Raw genomic sequence first — 20700 nt, 5'->3', positions numbered from 1 at the left:
ATATAAATAAATAAGATAAAATGATTATTTCTTTAAATACGAAATGTGATTGCACATTATTTTAGTCATGGTGCCTGCAAATTAGAGATTGAAATTATTTTTTTATATCTATCCATTGACACCTGCAAAATGGGACGGCTACAAAATAGAACAACGGCTATTTTTCTACTGTCGCAGACGAAATGACTTCTATTAAAATATTAGGATGGAGAAGGAATGATCATATTGAATCTTCCTATTTAAACAATAATAAGCTTGGATGTTTCACAAAAAAAAAAAGAGAAGAGGTTATTAAGAACAGGTTTAAGATATTTTTTAAAAATAATTTTTATTTTCAATTTTTTACATTAATTTTTTTTAAAGATACCTTATTTCTAAATGTTGAAAATAATAAAATATGTTTAGCTGGTCTATTTTTAAAATGTATTTATTAATATTTTAAAATATAAAATTATATTTTTATTAAATGTACACTTTGAGTTATTTAATTTTTTATTAAGTTAACAATTTATTTTTATATAATATCAAACATGAGATACATTTGTTGAATTTATAGTCAATTTAGTTCCAAAATTTAGGATTGATCAAGTATATTTGTTAAATTTTTTTTATTTAGTATTGAATACGTACTACCAGAATTAAAAGAGTTATGGTGAATAATAGATTAACTTACTAGTCTTATTTTTTAATGGGTGATCTATATAAATGCAATTAATTATTTTAAGATTGTAATTTATTTCATATTTAATATTATATAAAAATAAATTATTCTTAAACTTGAAGGAAGAATCAGGAGCATCATTGAGATTCCTTTGATCAAATGGCGGAGAATTTAGCCAATGAAATGAGTCAATAGTTAGAGAAGGCATAGTTTGAACAAAAAATAAAAACAAAAATAAATAAATAAACACAACATCTCATGCCCCAAAAAAACTAATCTTTTGATAAAATTGAAACAAAATAATCAAAATGTCGTTGAAAAAATCAACAATATATATATATATATATATATATATATAAGAGAAAGCGAACTTGAGAATTGTGGAGCATGATGGGAGAATCAAGTAATGTAGTGGGACTAATGCCAAGGTATAGTGATGCATGGTGATGAAGAGCAAGAAGATGGAGATGTAGAAGCGAAAAAGGTCGCGGTTTATGCATATTCTCAACTCATACACAAACCGCGATACTCCTATTGCGGATTATGTGCATTTGGGCTTTGAGCGTAATCCGCGAGACCCCTGTAGCGGTTTATGTTCATTTGTAAACCGTGGGTCCCTGTCGCAGATTACATAGTTTATGAAAAAAATAAATTTTGGTATCCATTTTGCAAAATGTGTAATCTGGTAAAATTGGAATCCTATATATTTATTTTGGTAAATTGTTCTAAAATAAATATTGTAATTATGAATATATGTTAATTTCAGGGTATTACGGATTTAGGGTAAGTGACTTATCTCGTTTATAGTTAAAAGAAATAAGTTTGGCCATATTTCATTTATAATGTAAACGAGATAAGGTACGAACACGTGGCAACGTATTATGTTTACAAATGTGGTACGTAAGAAATAGTTGTTTAGTCATATCTCATTTACATTGTAAACGAGATACGTGAGAGTAAAAAATGTATACACAGTATAACCCCGTATAAAAGGATCATAAAACTGTTGGTATTCTTCAAAATTCTCTCAATTATTCTTTCTCTTTCGTTTTTCTTTGAAAAACTTAGCAAAATGTTTAGTGTCAGTGGTTTCTTTGTTGCGATAGTGTATCCCAACTGTTAGATAAACAGTGATTGCGGAGTTATATTTGAGTGTGAGAGTCTTGCACTATTTCGAACTCGAAGAGCAAATTCGTTGTCCGAGTTAAAGAGTATGATATTGACGCACGTCAGCGGTGGTGAGAGAAAAGAGGTTGGTAGAGTTGGGAATAGGATGCTAGCACCGATGGAGAATGGTGTATTTCGGGTTCGTCTATTCTTGTTCAATGACGATGAGCATGTGTGCCTAATGTTTGACGTGCACGGCAAAATTATGGTTGAACAAGTGATGGAGCTTTCTGTGGAGGTTTGTGATGTTGATGGTGGTGGTGCTAGTAGCTCAAATTTTATACCGAATGACCCTCTGCTCGCACCACCACCGTTACACTGTGCTAGTCCAGTGTAGGACATGGACGTCGAGGATGAGAAATCCGACGAAGAGTACATTGCCGATAGCCATGAAAGTGGTCCTCTCACGATGATGATGACGATGAGTTCATACTTGAGACTCCTGTTGGTGGATCAGTTCGATACCTTTTGCCTTATTTGCATCTAATTCTAGAGTTATCATCTATACCCAGCCACTACCATGCATTGGATTTGGATGGACTAAATCCCCATTTTGGTCCCTTAGATTCACGCGATTACTCATTTTGGTCCCCGAAATTCAAAATTACCTATACTGGTCCTCCAGATTTAAGTTTTGGCACCAATATGGTCCCTCAACTCTTTCCGGTGATGATTAAGCAAATAGAATGCTGAGATGACACCCTTCCTGTCACGTTGGACGATGTAACGGCTAGTTGATGTGGCAAGGGTTATATTTGTATCCAATTTAGTCCCTGAAACCCTAATTATCTTATTATCTATCTGAGTTATAATAACAAAGTTTTAATAAAGGGGACTAAATTGGATACAAATACAATCCTTGTCACATCAACTAGTCATTACACCGTCTAACGTGACAGGAAGGATGTCATCTCAGCACTCCATTTGTTTAATCATCACCGGAAAGAGTTGAGGGACCATATTGGTGCCTAAACTTGAATCTGGAGGATCAGTATAGGTAATTTTGAATTTTGGGGACCAAAATGAGTAATCGCGTGAATATGAGGGACCAAAATAGGGATTTAGTCGATTTGGATGCGATGCAGGAGAAAATTCTGTATTCAAATATGGGGTCCAACGGTGGTGCTATTGGTGGTGCAGATGGTGGTGGCCCCAATGGTGGTGCTGGTGCTAGTGTTGGTGAGGGGAGTCGTCCGCATCCTCAGGTATGTTGCCGACATCCTCCTGCCGGGTATACTCTGCCTCCTTCTCAGACTCAATGTCCAGCCTCTCCCTGCGGAGTCTGACATGCTCTCATCGAGGCACTGCACCTCCTCCAGGGTCCCTCCCACCCCTCTCCCTCTGGACAGGTCTAACGAGTATCTAGTCACACCTCCCTGGCACGCCTACGGCGATCGGGTACATTTTGTAGAAGGTGGAGGACATCCCTGGGCTGATTAGGTGTGGGTTGTACGTCATCAGGAAGGGTCGAAAGTATGGGGTCATCAAACAGATCCTCCCCGGATAGATGTCTGACCCGGTAGGCCTGCTGGTACCAGACCCAACACTCCTGCGTCGGCTTGTCGTCAGCAGTAGGCTGAATGGAGATCATGTAGCCCTCTTCAAAATGGGCTCTGAAACTATCATACCACTCTGATCACATCACCTTACCACCGTTATTCTCCCGTCATTCACACCTTCACCGCTGCCCATTTCTCTTATCCCGCGCGCCCCCTTTTTTTATTGTGGTTTTTGTTCCTATTTTTTTTTTGTTTTTTCTTTCAAAGATCTAGATCTGAGATCCAGATCTAGATCTATAATAATTTTTTGTAGTTGTTCTCTTTCGTTTGTGGTGCATTGGACAATTGGTTCCCTTTTATGGTGTTTTGGAAATGGTATCATATGATGCGTTTGGTTAGTGTCTTTAAGACACATAGACGCATACACAAATACACAAAAATACATAGACATAAAGATACACAAATTTTGTAATGTGTTTGGTAATAATGTTCAATCACACATGTATAAACTAAATGTCAATTTTATCCTCTTTAATAAACTTCATCATTGCCACAATCAGTCAATGATAAAAATTTGTAATTTAAAAAATAATTAGGAATAAAAAGGTCAAATTTGGTATCTTAGACATTGTGTCTCTATGTCTCAGTTTTAAGGAGGAACCTAAATACATGTATTTTGTGTGTATCTGTGTACTACTTTATCCATTCAAATCTGTGTCTCAACAAACAAATGGTGGATATGTACCACCGTGTCTAACAATTAGTGTCCATATCTCAAAAAACAAACACAACCATAAGTATCAGATGAAGATACAACAAAGGAAACTTCTCGTCCATGGAAATATTTTCAGGTTCAGAAAGCTTTTGGATCTTTTGGAGAAGAAAATATGATATTTTTCTGTGTTGTAGCATTTCCTGTGTAGTTTTAGAAACAATAGAGATTGTAATCTATCTTTTTTTCTATCTTATAAGATTTTTTATAATCGAACATCGTGCCTCCTTTCAGACCATAGTTCAATATAGAGCTTATCTATTTTCTATCTTAGTTTTAGATTTTATGTGTTTTTTTTAATTTATAAGTGCTAGTCGGTTATTTCCTTGAATGAAAGTTTTTTTTCTATAAAAAAAAAAGAAAAAAAGAATCCTCACCAATTAAGTCTAAAATTGAAATATATTCAATCCAACATAAAGCGGTGCACACTCTCTCTCTCTCCCTCTAGAGATGAGCAAAACAAACAAGTAAAGCGGTTTAAGGGTCGTTGCCTCAATCTTGGCAAAGGTGGTCATCCCTTCCTCCCTCCTCTTTAAGATCCATTTCCCTTATTTCTGCTCTTTTACAAACCTTTCCTATTTTTTTCTTTCTTTTCTCTACTCTTCCTTCGTTGGTTTTCCTTAGTTTTCACCAGTTTTTTTTTCTCCTTTTCTCTTATTCCCTACTCTCTTAGTTTATTCTACATTTTCTATTCTTTCTTTCCTTGCACCTATTTTTGCATTAGTTTCTATTTTTTTTCTTTTTTTTTCAAATTCTTTTCAGGATTTAAATCTCAATAATTCTCTCGTGGATTTTTTCCTTTTGTAGTGTAATATATCTTTTTATGGTGTCATAGTTCTCTTTTATGAATGTTTTGGATTTGGCTATGTAGGTGTTTTAAATCTGGAAGAAAATTGTCAGGAGAAAAATTTTTTGTTCATAAAAATTTTTACAGATCAGGAAAGTGCTCAAATGTACTCCTTGGAGGAGAAAGAAAAGTGTCCTATTATGTTGGAGCATATCTATGTAAATTTAGAAATAACGAAGACTTAATTCTGTCTTTACTTTTTATTGTTAAAATTATTTGCAGTCAAATATTGTGCCTCATCTCGGATTATAGTTTAACATAAAAAATATTTGTCTTATTTTTTAGTTGTAGAACTAATGTATTTGTTGTTACCTGTAAGTGTCATTTGGAGACTCCTATGAATAAAATTAACTTTTTTGTCAAAAGAAAAAGGTAGAGAAGAGATAAACTAAAATCTTCAAACAAGAGTATTTATTTGTGGGCCCAAGAAAAAAATGTTAGGATTCTCTTCCACAACAAACAATTTGGCTTTTTCAAACTAATTAAAGAGTTAAGAAAAATTCACTAAATAATTTGTGAAGATTCGAATCATTCTGTATTTTTTTATAGATAAAGTGTATTTTTTGTTTTTAAATTTTGTTAAACATTTCAAAATACCTATAAATTTTATTTTGTTTTAATTTTATCCAAAAAAAATTGATTTGTATAGATTGTATCCCTCGTAACTAAATTTTTAAGAAGCTTAGGATCAATCCAGCTATAATGCTTGACAACTAGGAGTTAGTGACAGAATTTTGTATCTGACTTGCTTGTGTTATGTAACAACCCAATTTCAAACCTGTCATGACTAAGACTAGCAGCTAGGTGCTACTATTTAGTTGACTTTAGGGACTTTAGACCATATATTAAGTATATACATATGAGCGTGTAGTGCTAGTCAAGAATCACGTATCTAGTCGAGCATGTTAAAATAATTGTAAGCTAAACAGATAATACAAGGAACAAATAAGCATAGCAAAACATAATCACATCATACATGAAACGCACATAAGCTTAGTTTATTACATAACCCAAGTTCATACTTAACTGCTTATCATTATATGTACATACTACGTTATTTATACTTACAGGTCCCGATTCACAAGAGCCACTATAATTTGGGACCCGTTCTACTTATTAAATATATATATATAAAAAAATTAGCCCTTTAAAAAATCTATCCAAAGTGAGAGAAAGGACCACTACTATTATGACTACTATTACTACTACTACTACTGCTGTTGCTGATACTGGATATCCAGAAGCTGCTGACACATTTTGCTGAAATGAGAGAATCACTTTGACATGCCTATGATGTTGCTGCTGCTTGCATCCTTCGTGGAGTCCTCCTCTCCAGTCTCGAAAGAACTAGAATACAGGTCCGTCGTCATCTGATCCCTCCATGCCTCTAAGCTATACTATGATGAAGGTGCGGACCTAGAGCTCTCGGGAACTCCTGGCCCATGGAACCCTGGCTCAGCTGCAGGGGGTGGTGGTAGAGCATTGGTCATAGGTATATCGAGGACCACTTGATCCTCATCAGGGTTGAACCATGGTGGGTACTCGGGTATACCAACGATCGGGGACTCCGGTATCGGCTCTGCCACGTTCAAAGGGTAAGGCAAAAAAGGATACTGGTCTCTGCCAGGGTGAAGCTTGGATAACAGTGTGTCACAGGGCATGTCAGAGTCAAACTCCTGGCTGAGCAGAGGGTGAGAGAAATGACGGTTGGGAAGAAAGTAAGTGCATGTACGTAGACTACTCCAAAACACCGCGCTCCCCGTCGCGAGGTCCACGTAGTTGCCGTACGCCAGGCACTCAAAGAAGATCATGTCGGTCCGCATCTGTGGATGTTGGGAAAAATTGGTGAGAACCTAAGGTTTCCAACAGGGTACTATATGAAAAACCTAAAGAGTCTGCAACCTAAGTCTAATCGTTTACAAGGTCACAACAGTAATCAATCATACAAACAAATGCAATCACAAGTATATAACAGTATAACAATCATATATACAAGTAAATAGTCACAAGTAGAGAAATGCAGCAATCAAGTATGTTGCATGTATGGTCTTACGCAGGTCATGAGCTCATGCATCGGTTGAGTATCTGCAACCCGATGTTACCCAACCCAAGTCCGGATATGGCTACTCCACTGGGTCAGTCGCGCACAGATTCCCGAAATACAATCGCGGCACTAATAAAATAGTGGCCCAAAAATACAAGGTGCTCCCAGTGAGTAACAATCCATATGGCGGGCGTCCCCATGTTCATATAGTCTCTAGTCAGGCGGGATGGAAGTCCGCTCTGCCAGGTACCTCGAGCACCTTGAGGTTTACAGTTTTCTTTTTTCGTGGCATATCTCAACAAAACTTTATCTTTAATGGACTTCTCTGCCCTTATTTTATAAAAATTTGTGCCCGGTCTTTTTTTTTTAAATATCTCAACCTTGTCACATTTTACCAGCATTTTTTACTTAACTTCTCTTTTGACCATTTTCTTTCGGTTTTTAATGACACTTTTTCTACTAATGTTATTATTTTACTATTATACCCACATATTTTTCTTACAAGACCTTTTAATCTTCATTAAGTTAATTAATTATTTTTAATTTTGTGCTTTATGCCTAAAAATTTTATTTTTGCACCTAAGTACTCTAGTTTTACCGTTTAACCTTGTTTAGTGTCAAAATTTTACTGAATTAATCCTAATAGTTTTCTGTGACCAAATTACTCTTAATATTTTATTAAATGCTAATTTTTACCACTAGAGACCAAGAAACTAATATACCCTTTATTAATTTATTTACTTGCTCTAACTACTGTTTTTTTACCGTTTTACTTTTAACTTTTACTAAAATTTTATTTAAGCCTAAAACTTTATTTTAAATATAATTTTGACCCAAATAATTTATATAATTATTATTTTATCCTTAAACCTATTAAATTCATAATTTTACTTATATCTTATTTATATTATATTTTTACCCTTTTTCTATCCGAAATGATTAGAACACCCGTTTTAATTTTTACTTGTTCTAGGGGATTAAAACTATTTTTTTCACTTTTTTTTAACTCTTTTTCACCATAATTTTCATGCTCTCAGTGGCTGAATTTTTCAGAGGTGTAGTTTTATATTTTTCCCTACTTTTAGTGACGTTTAAGGCTTGTAATTTAAACTCCAAGTGCTTCCATGTTTTTTGCTGTTACCACACAAAATCTAGAGGTAATTATACTACATATTACACATATTTATCAAGTCAAAATAGTGGTAACTTACAGAATTTTTAGATTTTCAAAACAAGCACAAATTCACCACAAAGTGGCTCATATGAACACTGAAAATAAGCACAGAAATATTCTAACTAATGTTAACCCTTAGCTCTTATTTAATTCACTTCTTAGACCTTTCACATACTAGAAAACATGCACACAAAGGTAAAGACACGACTGTGGTATTGCAGTTTCATTTTTGGGGAAAAAGTGTCACAAAAACGGTGAAATTCAACTACTTTGAGCTCGAATTTCTCTAGCTCATTAGGCGTGATTCAAATGGGCTTCAAGAGGAGTTTTCTATACATGAGAGAGAGAAAGAATTTATCATGACCACTATTGAAAAAAACAGAAAAGGAAGGACAAGGAACAATAGCTTATCTTACCAAAATTTCAATATAGACACAAGAATTAGCGAAAACAGACAAGGATTTGTATTTGTATGGCTTGAGTCCTTGAAGAACAATGTAAGAACAGTGAGAAAAAGGGGTGAAAACGCATGTAATAGGTGCAGAAGTTCCACTTTTTCTCCTCTTTCACTCACGATTTTTATATCTCTCTTTGTGGTAAAATATTGTTAAATTTTTACTTGATAATTATCTTAAACAAAATGTTGAAGTCTAACTTAATTAATATAGTAAAAGAGTGCTGGAAAAATAAAAATTAGAGAAGAATGGGTTGAGAATAAGAGAGAAAGAGCATGATTCCGAGAAAACACAGTCAGCTTCATAATGACGTGTTTATCCGCAATTAACGCAGTTAATTACTCATAGTTAAAAACATAGCAAAGAGGGAAAAGAGACTGAGATAATATCGTTCCAGAGGCTAAGAGAGGGAGATGAGTTACTTGGGTTGCAAGTAAGAGGATTTGGGATCTCTAGGAGTCATTTGCAGAATACTAGTCAGAAATTCGGTTCGGGTAACTTTTATCGTGCGGTAAAATAATTAATGGCTAATATTTATTTTTAAAGAATTAAATCATGAGTGGATGACTAATATAAATCTTGAGACACATTTACTTAGGTAGAAATTATTTTTACCACTGGTTCCGAGATTTTTGGTTACTATAATTTTTCTCGGCGTGCGCAAAACCGTCACTAAAAGTGTTTCCCCATTCAAAAAATCTCTAGTGAGAAAAATAAGCCAATGGTAAGCTAATATTAATACCAACTAGTCAAATTTAACTTAGAGGGATTAATTACCCTCATAAAGTAAAGTTTGACCTCATAAATTTCTTTTTTCTATTTAATTTTCGTTTTTTTTACCCTTGAACCTTTCTCACTATTTCTTATTGGGCCAAAGTTTCAAATTTTGCAGGATAAATTTTAAAATACCCAGAAAAATTTATTTATCAAAAATCGGGTTCTTACATGTTAAATGGTATCCTTGTGAAGTTGTTACTGAATTGGTCCTGAGTTTCTTGAAAATTATTTGTCAGAAGTACGTTTGTTGCAAATCAAAAATTTTTGGGACAAAAAATATCCATTACCCTATTTTTTTATGCATTATCATACAAAAATAAGCGACTTCATCTATATTGAGGGTCGATCATTTTACAAAAAGATATTGCATTCCTAGTTGATTTCCCTTGTTGCAGTCATTTCTCTAATAGAAGATCGTAATGGTTTTTCTTGGAGAGGAAAAATTCTTTAGCATTCAATCTAAAAAGATCTCATCTGGAAGCACTTTATACAACATCCTATGTTCTACATTGGCCTAATGGCTTGGTGGATGTCAGAAAGAAAGTAAAGTCACTTTTAGTTAAGAGATCAGGCAGAAAAAATAAAAAATCCTAAACTAACTTAGTTTTCTTGGTGAATTCAACCACAAAGTCCACCATGTAAAATTTGTCAAATGAACTACAATGTTGATCTATATTTTATTAGCAACAATCATGACTCAAATATATGTTTTTCTATATTTATTTTTATATTTTTTTAATGCATCCTTTTTTATATTGTACTGCTTTGCGATTTGTTAGTATGATTGGACTCTTCTTTTTTATTTGTCTATATTGAGCGACTTGTCACTTACAATTACTCATCCAAATTAACATGTTTAAGCTCTCATGGTTTTCTTTTATCGATGACTTGTTGACTAATTCTTCTGCTTACCCGAAATGGCTACACTAACACATCTATTGTCAAAGGTGATCAAGTTCTAATTGCTAAACTAGAGATTGAAAAAATGGATATCTAGGATATCCAAGTACTACTTCCCTTTATCATTGGTAGCACAAACTTAGTATTTGTTGATCTACTTATCTCTTCTCATACTGCATATAAGATGAAGCATTTTTTTTTATCATTGTCCTCAACAACGACTCATAAAAACCAAATTGTGTTGGTCTAGCTCACTAGCCTGCTTAAGTAAGTGTCGGAGGTTCGTATCTCGTCTTGTGCATACAGCAATCTATTGGGCAGCGACAAACCCTTAGATAGAGCTCAGTACTGCGACAGATTAGTTTTTAGCCTGTCAGGCTAAGGGATACCATGAAAAACCAAAAAAAAAGGACCCATGGTCTTTAAAGGCTCTATCACCATAAGGTACTTTGAATCTCATATACAATTATACTTGAAAGTAAGTGTTATTGGATACCAGAAGTCAAAAGAACATAGCATTATCCATATTAGTAGAGAGACATATACCATCAATCTGTGGTTAATAGTAAGTGAATTGTATTTTCCAGATAAATCCACTCATACCTTCTACACTCCACATGCAATATTATTCTATTTCTATTATATGTCGTTGCCATAATTGGCCTACCTCCCTTAGGAAAAATACTAGTTATGTTGCAATTCTATTCGAGACGAGTTACTAATCTCTTCCAACGTTAGTATTCTCTAAATCAATATAAGTACTCCCTCTTCGAGTTAAGAAGAGAAACCCCAAATTGAACAAAGTTCAATATTCAATTCTTTAATTCCTTGAGAATTCTAAAATTGTTTTGTGAGAATCAGCCAATGGTAACCGTATCTGATATCATCGAACATTGGAAATTCGTGATGGAATTGAGTTTTTTTTTTGCCATGGAAGACTCTCAATAAAACACAAATTTTGCAATTCTATTTGAGATGAGTTACTAATTTTCAAAGAATTCTAAAGAATTGACAAATTCATTAATTTTTTCATACTCAATATAATGACTCGATACTCTTATTTATATTCCTAACAAACTCTAATGTTCTAACCAACTAATTAAGTGGCCCAATCTTAGTTGGGTCATAACAAGTTACCACTAAATCAAGAACGAGATCAATTATCCCATTAACCTTTCTTTCACTACCTACCAAAATTTCTTCTATAACAATAAAGGTAAATAAGAAGACCTAATTTTTTACGATGAGCACGTAACATTCCTTTTTTATTGGCTAAGTGGCATTATCTTCTGTCCTTGAAGTATTTGGATTGAGACTAGTTTTTTGACGATATGCATTACACATTCCACGTACACAGACAAAAAAAAATTAATAACGTAAACTAGGTACTGTGTACCTAGAATATGATACACTTAAAAAAAATATACGATTACACTTGTGATATGATACAACTGCATAATTGTACATAAACTAATGCTGAGTACTTAGGATATGTTTATATAGAAATCTGGGTCAATGTACCTGGGATGTGTGCATATTTATCTACGTTCTCAGTACTTTAAATAACTACATAAAAAAAATTCCTATATAAGAAGGTTCTTAACTCAAGCTCATCACAATATACTAATTCCATTATTCTCTATTCTCCTCCTTATTCTTCATACACTCGACTATTAGTAAGTCTTTGAGTGCAATTCACCTATGATGTTGCGGACTTGCCATCATGATTCTCCAGACGCAGTGAAAAATGTCATATTGAGCAACATAAGTGCAGTATGTTCTAAGGAGGTTTGGAGAGTTGCATATAGATTTCTCTCCACGCTGCCGAGTGAAAGACTTATTAACATGACATTTTGGGTAAAAACTGATTATCATGTGAGGGTAATATTTGATGTATATGCTAGGTTAATATCGCAACATGTGATGGAGTGGTATGCAGCGATTCGTGATGGAGGTGGTGGTTGTGGGATGTCCTCTTTGATCCCGCAAGCAATCCCGGTAGAGGCAACACCGATTCACTTTGTCGTACCTCACGATATTGTTGAAGAAGATGAGAGTAAGTCTGATTCGGATTGTGTTGTCGAAATCGGGTCGTTTAACAAGAGTGATTCATCCGACAAGTATGTGCCGGAGACTTCAGCAGATGGGGTGCTCGATTTCTTTTTCCTTCCCTTTTGGCTATTTCACAATTATAAGTTCAAAACCACTATCACACTCTTAACTAGATGATCCTTTCAACTGTAGCAAAGAGAAAGACTACAACATGGATATCGGTGTGAAATTTCGGGTCGACCATAGATTTAAGAATAGAGATGCTGTTCTCATGGAAGTAAAGAACTATAGTATTTGAAGAAATGCTAAATATAGAGTTTTAGAATTGGATAGACTGAAATACTATTGTTGATGCAAGCAATTCTAAATTCTCTGCTGGGTGTCAATGAAGTTTTCTATAGCACTTCGACAGAATTTAAACTACTGATAAATGTTATCTTTTGCATTTTATAAAATTAACAAATAAATGTTGATTATGTTATATATTAAGAGATGAAATTTAATGTTACTTGTGTAAAAAGGTGCATAAGTTTGGGTGCCACATGATATTTGGCACCACATCCTTGTGAGCCATATATACTTTTCAAACTTTCTAAAACTAACAAAAACTCCTTAAATGAATAAACATCTTAACTATATATAGTTGAGCTGAACATATATCATGTACTAAGACTCAAAATTCATTAGTCACATATCTCGGGTATTCAGTACTTATTTTTAATATTTATGGTATATTTCGGATGTATTCGAATTCGAGATATGTAACAGTTAGTTTGTATATTTTTTAGTAATTACGTATTTAAGATGTGATTTTAAAATATTTTAGTGTACAATGATGTATCACATAATGTATATTGAATATTTTACCGTTTACATATTTCAATAAATATTATATTTTATTAATTTAAATTAAAAATTCCTTTCCTATGAGGAGTATTTTTCTTAAGATTGAAAAAAAAATATTGAATAGAATAGAAACTGAAAATACATTTCCAACGGATCCTTAAAAGCTCAATGGCATTTTCGAATTTTACCAAAGACGAGGGCCCCATTACCAAACCACTCAGTGGAAATTGATTTCACTTTCCATTTTCTCGTCAGAAAACAGTGCGCATAAATCTTATCGCCTATGTCTCGTGCAACCGCGAGAACATTACGGAATCTTCGTGCTCGTCTCATGCCAAAAATCCGATCGAGCTGTTCATATTTCAATCGTATGCTCATGAACCTTTCATAAAGTCCTGCTTATCGTAGACCACGAAATAGACGATTGTAGACAGCACCGATAATTTCCGATCCAGCGGACCCTACAGTGCCACGTGTCATTAAAAACAATCTGTGTTTTTCGAGCTATTTTCCATTTCAACTACTTCAATATTTTGATATTTTTCGATCTAAAAACCCTTTCTCGCGAAACTGAAAAGAAACCCTAGCTCTCGTCCGTCTCTCGCGGTTTTTGAAAAAAACAAAAAAAGCAAAATTGAAATCGAAATTTATCGGTGAATTTCAATCCCAAATTCACAATTAGATTAGGGTTTTTGTTCGAAGAGGTGAGATTCAAACCCTAACTCATGATCCGTGGTGGTGATCCTCGCGATTTGGGGGCGGAATCAACTGCTCTGCGGTGTGTCGGTTGAGGTACGTGTATGAATTTGTTACGAATTTGTTTTTAATATGTTCGGTGTTGTTTAATGCGATTATTCCAATGCATGCGTAGAATTCTCGTGATCTTAGTACTTTGAAAATGGTGTAGGGATTAGTTGTGATTTTTCTTTTCCTTTTTTGGTGGCTCAGATCTGGAAAAAGCGTTCCGATATGTATGATGGAATGTGAAAATTTGGGAATTTGGTACTGTACTGCCGATTGTTCATGGAAGATAGAGAAGGGAACTCACATGGCGCTGCAATTCCCAAAAAATCGAGATCTTTGGATCTGAAGAGTTTGTATAAATCAAAAGTTACAAACGAGGCCCCTGAGAAGAACCTAAAGAGGAAAGGGAGTAATCATGGTGGGGGTGGCGATGAGAAGAGGAGCAAGAAAAAGAGGAGTAGAAAGGAACTGCCTCTAAGCAGCCTAGAAAATGCTGATGGTTGCATCAAGAAGGTTGTTGATGAAGAATCTCACAAAGGGCCTGGCTCCAGTAGGCAGGATTTGTGTGAACATAAATTGGAGGCCAAGCAGGGATTGAGTAGCAGTAGTGGGATTAATAGACATTCACTAATTCTCAGTGATGGTCCTGTATGTATTCCAAAGCGAAAGAGGGATTTTGTGGGGCGGAAGAAATTTGAAGTTCGTCAAGCACCGAGCCCGGCAGGTCAGCCAAGTGGTAGAAGTTGCAATGGTGATCAGTTGCCTAAGTTAAGCATTGATGATTTGGACAGGGGGGTTGAGTCTTCAAAGACTAAACAGAAGGATGTTGATGAGATTAAGGAAAGTAGGAGTTGTGATTCAAATTCTGTGCAGCATTTCAAGGGTAAGGAGGAGAGTGCCTGTCATTCTGCTGTAAATAGTGGTGATTCCTCTTTAAAGAGGCCACGGAGGAAGGATAGGAAGCGGAAGGCTTTGGCTTCAGATAGAATTAGGGTTGCCAAGGAGGCTGAGCCTCTAATAGATAGCAGTAAAATATCTGATCATTTGCGGGAGGATGATGAGGCAAATCTTGAGGAGAATGCAGCAAGGATGCTATCTTCACGGTTTGATCCAAACTGTACTGGTCTGTCCTTTTTGCTGCCTTCTAGTAGAAATATTAGTAGTCATGGATCAAAGTCTCCAGGTTCAGAATCAGCGTCAGTTGATACTGCCAATAGAGTCTTGAGACCAAGGAAACTGGACAAAGAGAAGGGTAGTTCCAGGAAGAGGCGTCACTTCTATGAAATTTTGTTAGGTGATTTGGATCCGGACTGGGTATTGAACCAGAGAATTAAGGTTTTTTGGCCGTTGGACCAGAGTTGGTACTATGGCCTTGTTGATGGCTATGACAAAGAAAGTAAGCTTCACCATATCAAATATGATGATCGGGACCAAGAATGGGTTAACCTTCAAACTGAGAGGTTCAAACTCCTTTTATTTCCTAGTGAAGTTCGAAGAGAAGCAGGGGAAAAAAGAACAGTAAAGAAAAGTATGGATTCTGATGCACAAAAAGGGAGCAAGTCCAGAAAAGAAAGGCAAGTAAGAGATGATATTACAGAGGATGATAGCTGTGGAGAAAACTGTATGGACACAGAGCCTATAATCTCATGGTTGGCTCGATCTTCTCATCGGGTTAAATCTTCTGCTTTGCATGGTATTAAAAAACATAGGTCCTCTGGTCCTCTTCCAGGTACAGCCTCATCCTTTTATGATGAACCCGTAAAAGTACAGGGATGCTCAACCAAGAGTTACTTGAGAGAGGGTAAAGGTAGTATCTCCAGTGGTTCTGTTTCACATGATAAATTAGGTGACAATCTTGGGAAGAAGTCCTCATTGCAAAGTGCCAATTGCCACAAAGATGGCAAACAGCCTATTGTCTATGTTAGGACAAGGCGTAGGCCAACATCAAAATCCCCTCTTGTCCCTAAAGAGATGCATGCTAATATGAATGCTTCTTGTTCCATTGTCAGAGAACCATTTGACAGGAGTGTTGAGACTAAGGGTCCATTGCGGTTGACATATTCAGAAGGAGTAACTAAACTTTGGTTGGACACAGGGTCAGCAGCATTCAAATTCGACTTCAATTTTCCAATACGCTCGGTGCTGAATGACTCGTTTAGATCTGACAATTTGTGGCTGGTCCGTGCTGTTCTGCTGCTTCGTTATGGAACAGTTATAACCATGTGGCCAAGAGTTCATTTGGAGATGCTTTTTGTTGATAATGTGTTTGGGCTTAGGTTCCTGTTGTTCGAAGGATGCTCAAAGATGGCTGCGGCATTTGTCTTTTGGGTCCTCAGGGTGTTTAACCAACCTGTCGATCAGGGGGAATATATTGACTTGGAGTTGCCAGTTACATCGATCAGATTCAGGTTTTCAAGTGTTCATGTCATTAAAAAGCCACTTGTATTTGCTTTTTACAATTTCTCAAGAGTGGAGAATTCAAAGTGGATGTACTTGGATTCAAAGCTTAAGAAACATTGCTTACTCAGTAAGCAGCTCCATCTCTCTGAATGCACGTATGATAACATCCAGGCACTTCAAAATGGAACAAGTGGGCATCCTGTTACAGCCATCAGTGGGCAGCCATCCACAGTAAAGGTACTTTCTTCTGGTTTTCTAGTTTCTTGATCGGTAGTTCTATTTTGTTCACATCATTTAACCTATTCCTAGCTACATTTAATTTATGTCTTGTCTCAAAGCTTGTCAGGCACTGCAAAGTCTATTATGTTGATTATTTATTTATTTATTTATTTATTTATTTTCCTTGGATAAATTGTGACTTTATGAGAACAGATCATGCGAAAGAGGACTAGACCGGGGATTAATATTATGGGTGTTTCTAGAGAGTTCACTCGGGTTGACACCCATCAGTCTTCTGATGCCGGAAAGAGGAAGGTTTTTCCTTTTTCTCTTTCTTTTGCTGCGGCACCCACATTTTTTCTCAGTTTGCATCTTAAGTTGCTGATGGAGCAGTCAGTAGCTCATATAAGCTTTTGTGATAAAGCCTTGGTAGATGCTCAGGAAGACTCTGGTCTGAAGACAGATGGTTGCTCTGAAAGGAGGGAAGAGTTTAATTTAGACAAAGTTATGATGACTTCATCAAAGGATGTTGTGTGTGATGGATTGGTTTGTGCCAAGTCCAATCCGATAATTTGTGCATCTGATTGCAGTGGTGGAATTCTTTCTCAAAACCAACAGAATATCGGTCTTAGTGATGATAGAACTTCTGGTTGTAATGTTCCAGAGAGGCCAGCTGCTATTCAGTTACCAAGGTGGCAATCCGATCATTCTGATGTGTGCACTTTGCCTTCAAGTTCTTTACCTGATGAGGTTAAAGCTGATGATGGCTGCTCACTGTCTCCTACTTCTTTAACTGCTGATGTTAAAGCTAATGATGGTTCTCATTCATTTCGCGGTAATCTCAGTGTTAAAATTCCTTCAGTTGATCATTTTGAGAAATCTGTCGATGGTGATTTACATTATGCTCAGCACTCTTCTGATTTTTCTTGGAATATAAATGGAGGTGTCATTCAAAGCCCCAATCCAACTGCTCCCCGAAGTTCTTGGCATCAAAACAAAACTAATTCCACATTGGGATTCAAGTCACATGGATGGTCCGATGGGAAGGTTGATTCTCTTCAAAATGGCTTTAGTAATGGACCAAAGAAGCCACGGACACAAGTATCTTATTCAGTTCCTTTTGCTGGGTATGATTTTGGCTCGAGGCATAGGGGTCATCAGAAAGGGCTACCGCACAAGAGGATTAGGAAAGCTAATGACAAGAAGCCATCAGATGTTGCTAGAGGTCCTGAAAAGAATTTGGAGTCCTTATCTTGTGATGCAAATGTCTTGATTACCCTTGGGGATAAAGGGTGGAGAGAATATGGTGCCCAGGTTGTTTTAGAGCTGTTTGACCATAATGAGTGGAAACTTTCTGTAAAACTTGCAGGAGTTACTAGGTACTCATACAAAGCACATCAGTTTCTGCAAACTGGATCAACTAATCGCTATACGCATGCTATGATGTGGAAAGGAGGGAAAGATTGGGTCTTAGAATTTCCTGATAGGAGTCAGTGGGCTCTTTTCAAAGAGATGCATGAGGAATGTTACAACCGTAACATCCGTGCGGCTTCAGTTAAAAATATACCTATTCCAGGTGTTATCTTGATTGAAGAAAATGATGGTCATGAATCTGAAGCTAGTTTTGTTCGGAGTTCTAAATATTTTCGCCAAGTTGAAACAGATGTTGATATGGCCCTGAATTCATCAAATGTCCTGTATGATATGGACAGTGAGGATGAGCAGTGGATTTTGACTTTGCAAAATTCTGAAAAAGACAATTATAGCATGGATGGGATCTCGGAGGAAATATTTGAGAAGACAATAGACAGGTTTGAAAAGGCTGCATATGCTCAGAAGCAAGACCAGTTTACACCTATTGAAATAGAAGAACTCATGGTTGATGTTGCAACGATGCCTATAGCCAAAACCATTTATGAATATTGGCAGCAGAAAAGGCAGAAGAGAGGAATGGCTTTGATACGGCATTTTCAGGTATTGTAAAAATTACCTATCTTTACTGAACTGTTTTTGTGACTTAATATAAAACGAGAGTGGGGGAAGGGAAGGGAAGGGAAGAGGAAGCGAGGTTAATACTGCAATTGCAAAGTGAGCCATTACCAAGTCAATGCATTTATGGTGGTGAATAACTATGGCATTGATCTATATTCCTGCATACTTTTTGGGTTTTATTAATTCATAAATGTATATCTGGCTTTGCATCCAGCCAAGTGTTTCTAAGTTTGCCATTTTTATAACTGACCTTGAGATATGGCTGCATGATGCAACATTGCTAATTTTGAAGTGGTCCTGTTTATTTGAAAGATTATGGGTTTAATTTCAAAATTGACTGGCTTAAAATTTGGTGGTGTGTAATTAACATTTTGTTTTCTCAAGATTATCTGTTTTCTCCTAGGCACATGATATGTGTAATGTGTGTGCTTGGTTATGATTTGGTTGAAACTTTATATCTGAACTTTAATTCTGTTCAGCCACCTCAATGGGAAAGATACCATCAACAATTGAGAGAGTGGGAAGTAGCCATGAGCAAGAATAACATCCCTCATTCTAATGGATGCCTGGACAAGTTTGCACCTTTGGAGAAGCCTCCCATGTTTGCTTTCTGTTTGAAACCAAGGGGTTTGGAAGTACCGAACAAGGGATCAAAACAACGTTCACAAAAGAGAATTTCAGTGTCAGGGCATGCAAACAGTATTATGTATGAACATGACGGTTTCCACACTCCTGGTGAGTATTTGATTTACTAGCTGTGTAAGTACAGTTTGAACAAATTATGAGCTCCTCCTTACATCTGATTGTTGTAAAACACAGGAAGGAGATTGAATGGATTTGCATTTGGTGATGAAAGGATTTCTTATCCAGGCCACAATTATGATTCTTTGGATGATTCCCCATTGCCTCAGAGCTCACTGAGGGGATTCTCACCACGTGATGCTGGCAGCGTGAGATATTATTTTATGAACAATGGTGGGTTTGACAGGAAATATACACCTAAACATCACCGGAACAAGCCAAGGAATATGTATCATAATGATTCACACATGATTTCTGATAGTCCGAGATTATCGGGGTCAGGGAAGAGAAATGGGGTTAATCAATGGAACATGGGCTATTATGACATGATGGGTCACAGGAAGTACCCAATGGATGGCCCTCAAGGGCATGACTTTGAACAATTAGATGGTTCAGATCTTGATGAGTTTAAATTGCGTGATGCCTCAGGTGCTGCTCGGCATGCACATAACATGGCCAGATTAAAGAGAGAGAGGGCTCAAAGACTGCTTTACAGAGCAGATCTAGCAATTCACCGGGCCGTTGCTGCTCTCATGACTGCTGAAGCGATAAAAGCTTCGGAGGACTCAAATGGTGATGGGTAGATTGCGTACTATTACAGCTTCATGGATCTCTTCAGTGTGCCACTGAGCTGCATTAGAGGTGAGGAGGCTCAGCAGTGATGTCGGCTAGATGCGACACGGGTTCGGAAGTGCTTTGGCCTCCTCTCGTTATCCATGGACTCCATACTGAGCTCCAAATAATGAGGGGAAATCATTGAGGGGAAGAATTTTTTGTGCAACTCTCTTGCACTGTTGAGTAGCACCTTATTCAGTTTGAGGGTTCTACTTAGTTCAGGGTAATTGTTGCAGTTGATCTTCCTAGTATGGGTCTAAGGAATTTTGTGCAGATTTTTTTTTCTTTTTTTCCCCCCTTCTCTCTTCCCATATCCTCAGGTTCCCAATGTTAAATATGAAAATAGAAATCGGCAAATAATACCACACCTTGAATGGAAATCACAGTTCTATTTCTGTTATAGAATTTACAAAAATGATTCGCAAATTAACTGCTAACTACTGGTTTCTATGGTATTAGCTTCACCGGTTCACCCGCTGAAGGCAATTTCATCCTTTTCTTTGTAAATATAGTACGGACCAACAAAGAGATTATTCAATTTAACATAGCTTCGGGTGGGAGGGAAAGATTGTGATTTACGGGTTATGCTGATTGTTGATTAAAGGCATGGAATGGGGTATTATGGAATTAGAATGGAAGAGAATTGATGAAATTGTTTAACGTTCTAATGTTATGTAAATGTACCATCTGGAATTAGAATGCCTCATATAGTAATATTAGTTCTTTATTGTTTGC

General features: G+C 36.3%; 1 protein-coding gene across 1 annotated transcript; it reads left to right on the top strand.

Moving 5' to 3' along the window:
* The first annotated feature begins 13706 nt into the window (after positions 1-13706).
* Positions 13707-20380, top strand: LOC112707812 (uncharacterized). Its single transcript, XM_025759786.3, has 5 exons — positions 13707-13986; positions 14143-16575; positions 16771-18531; positions 19029-19284; positions 19369-20380. The coding sequence occupies exons 2-5, from the start codon at positions 14218-14220 to the stop codon at positions 19932-19934; spliced, it is 4941 nt and encodes a 1646-aa protein (XP_025615571.1). The 5' UTR covers positions 13707-13986; positions 14143-14217; the 3' UTR covers positions 19935-20380.
* The last annotated feature ends 320 nt before the right edge of the window (positions 20381-20700 follow it).

Source organism: Arachis hypogaea, chromosome 8, assembly GCF_003086295.3.
Source record: "Arachis hypogaea cultivar Tifrunner chromosome 8, arahy.Tifrunner.gnm2.J5K5, whole genome shotgun sequence".
NCBI classification, from domain to species: Eukaryota; Viridiplantae; Streptophyta; class Magnoliopsida; order Fabales; family Fabaceae; genus Arachis; species Arachis hypogaea.
Note: the sequence above shows the minus strand (reverse complement) of the source record. Positions and strands in the feature narration are given on the sequence as shown.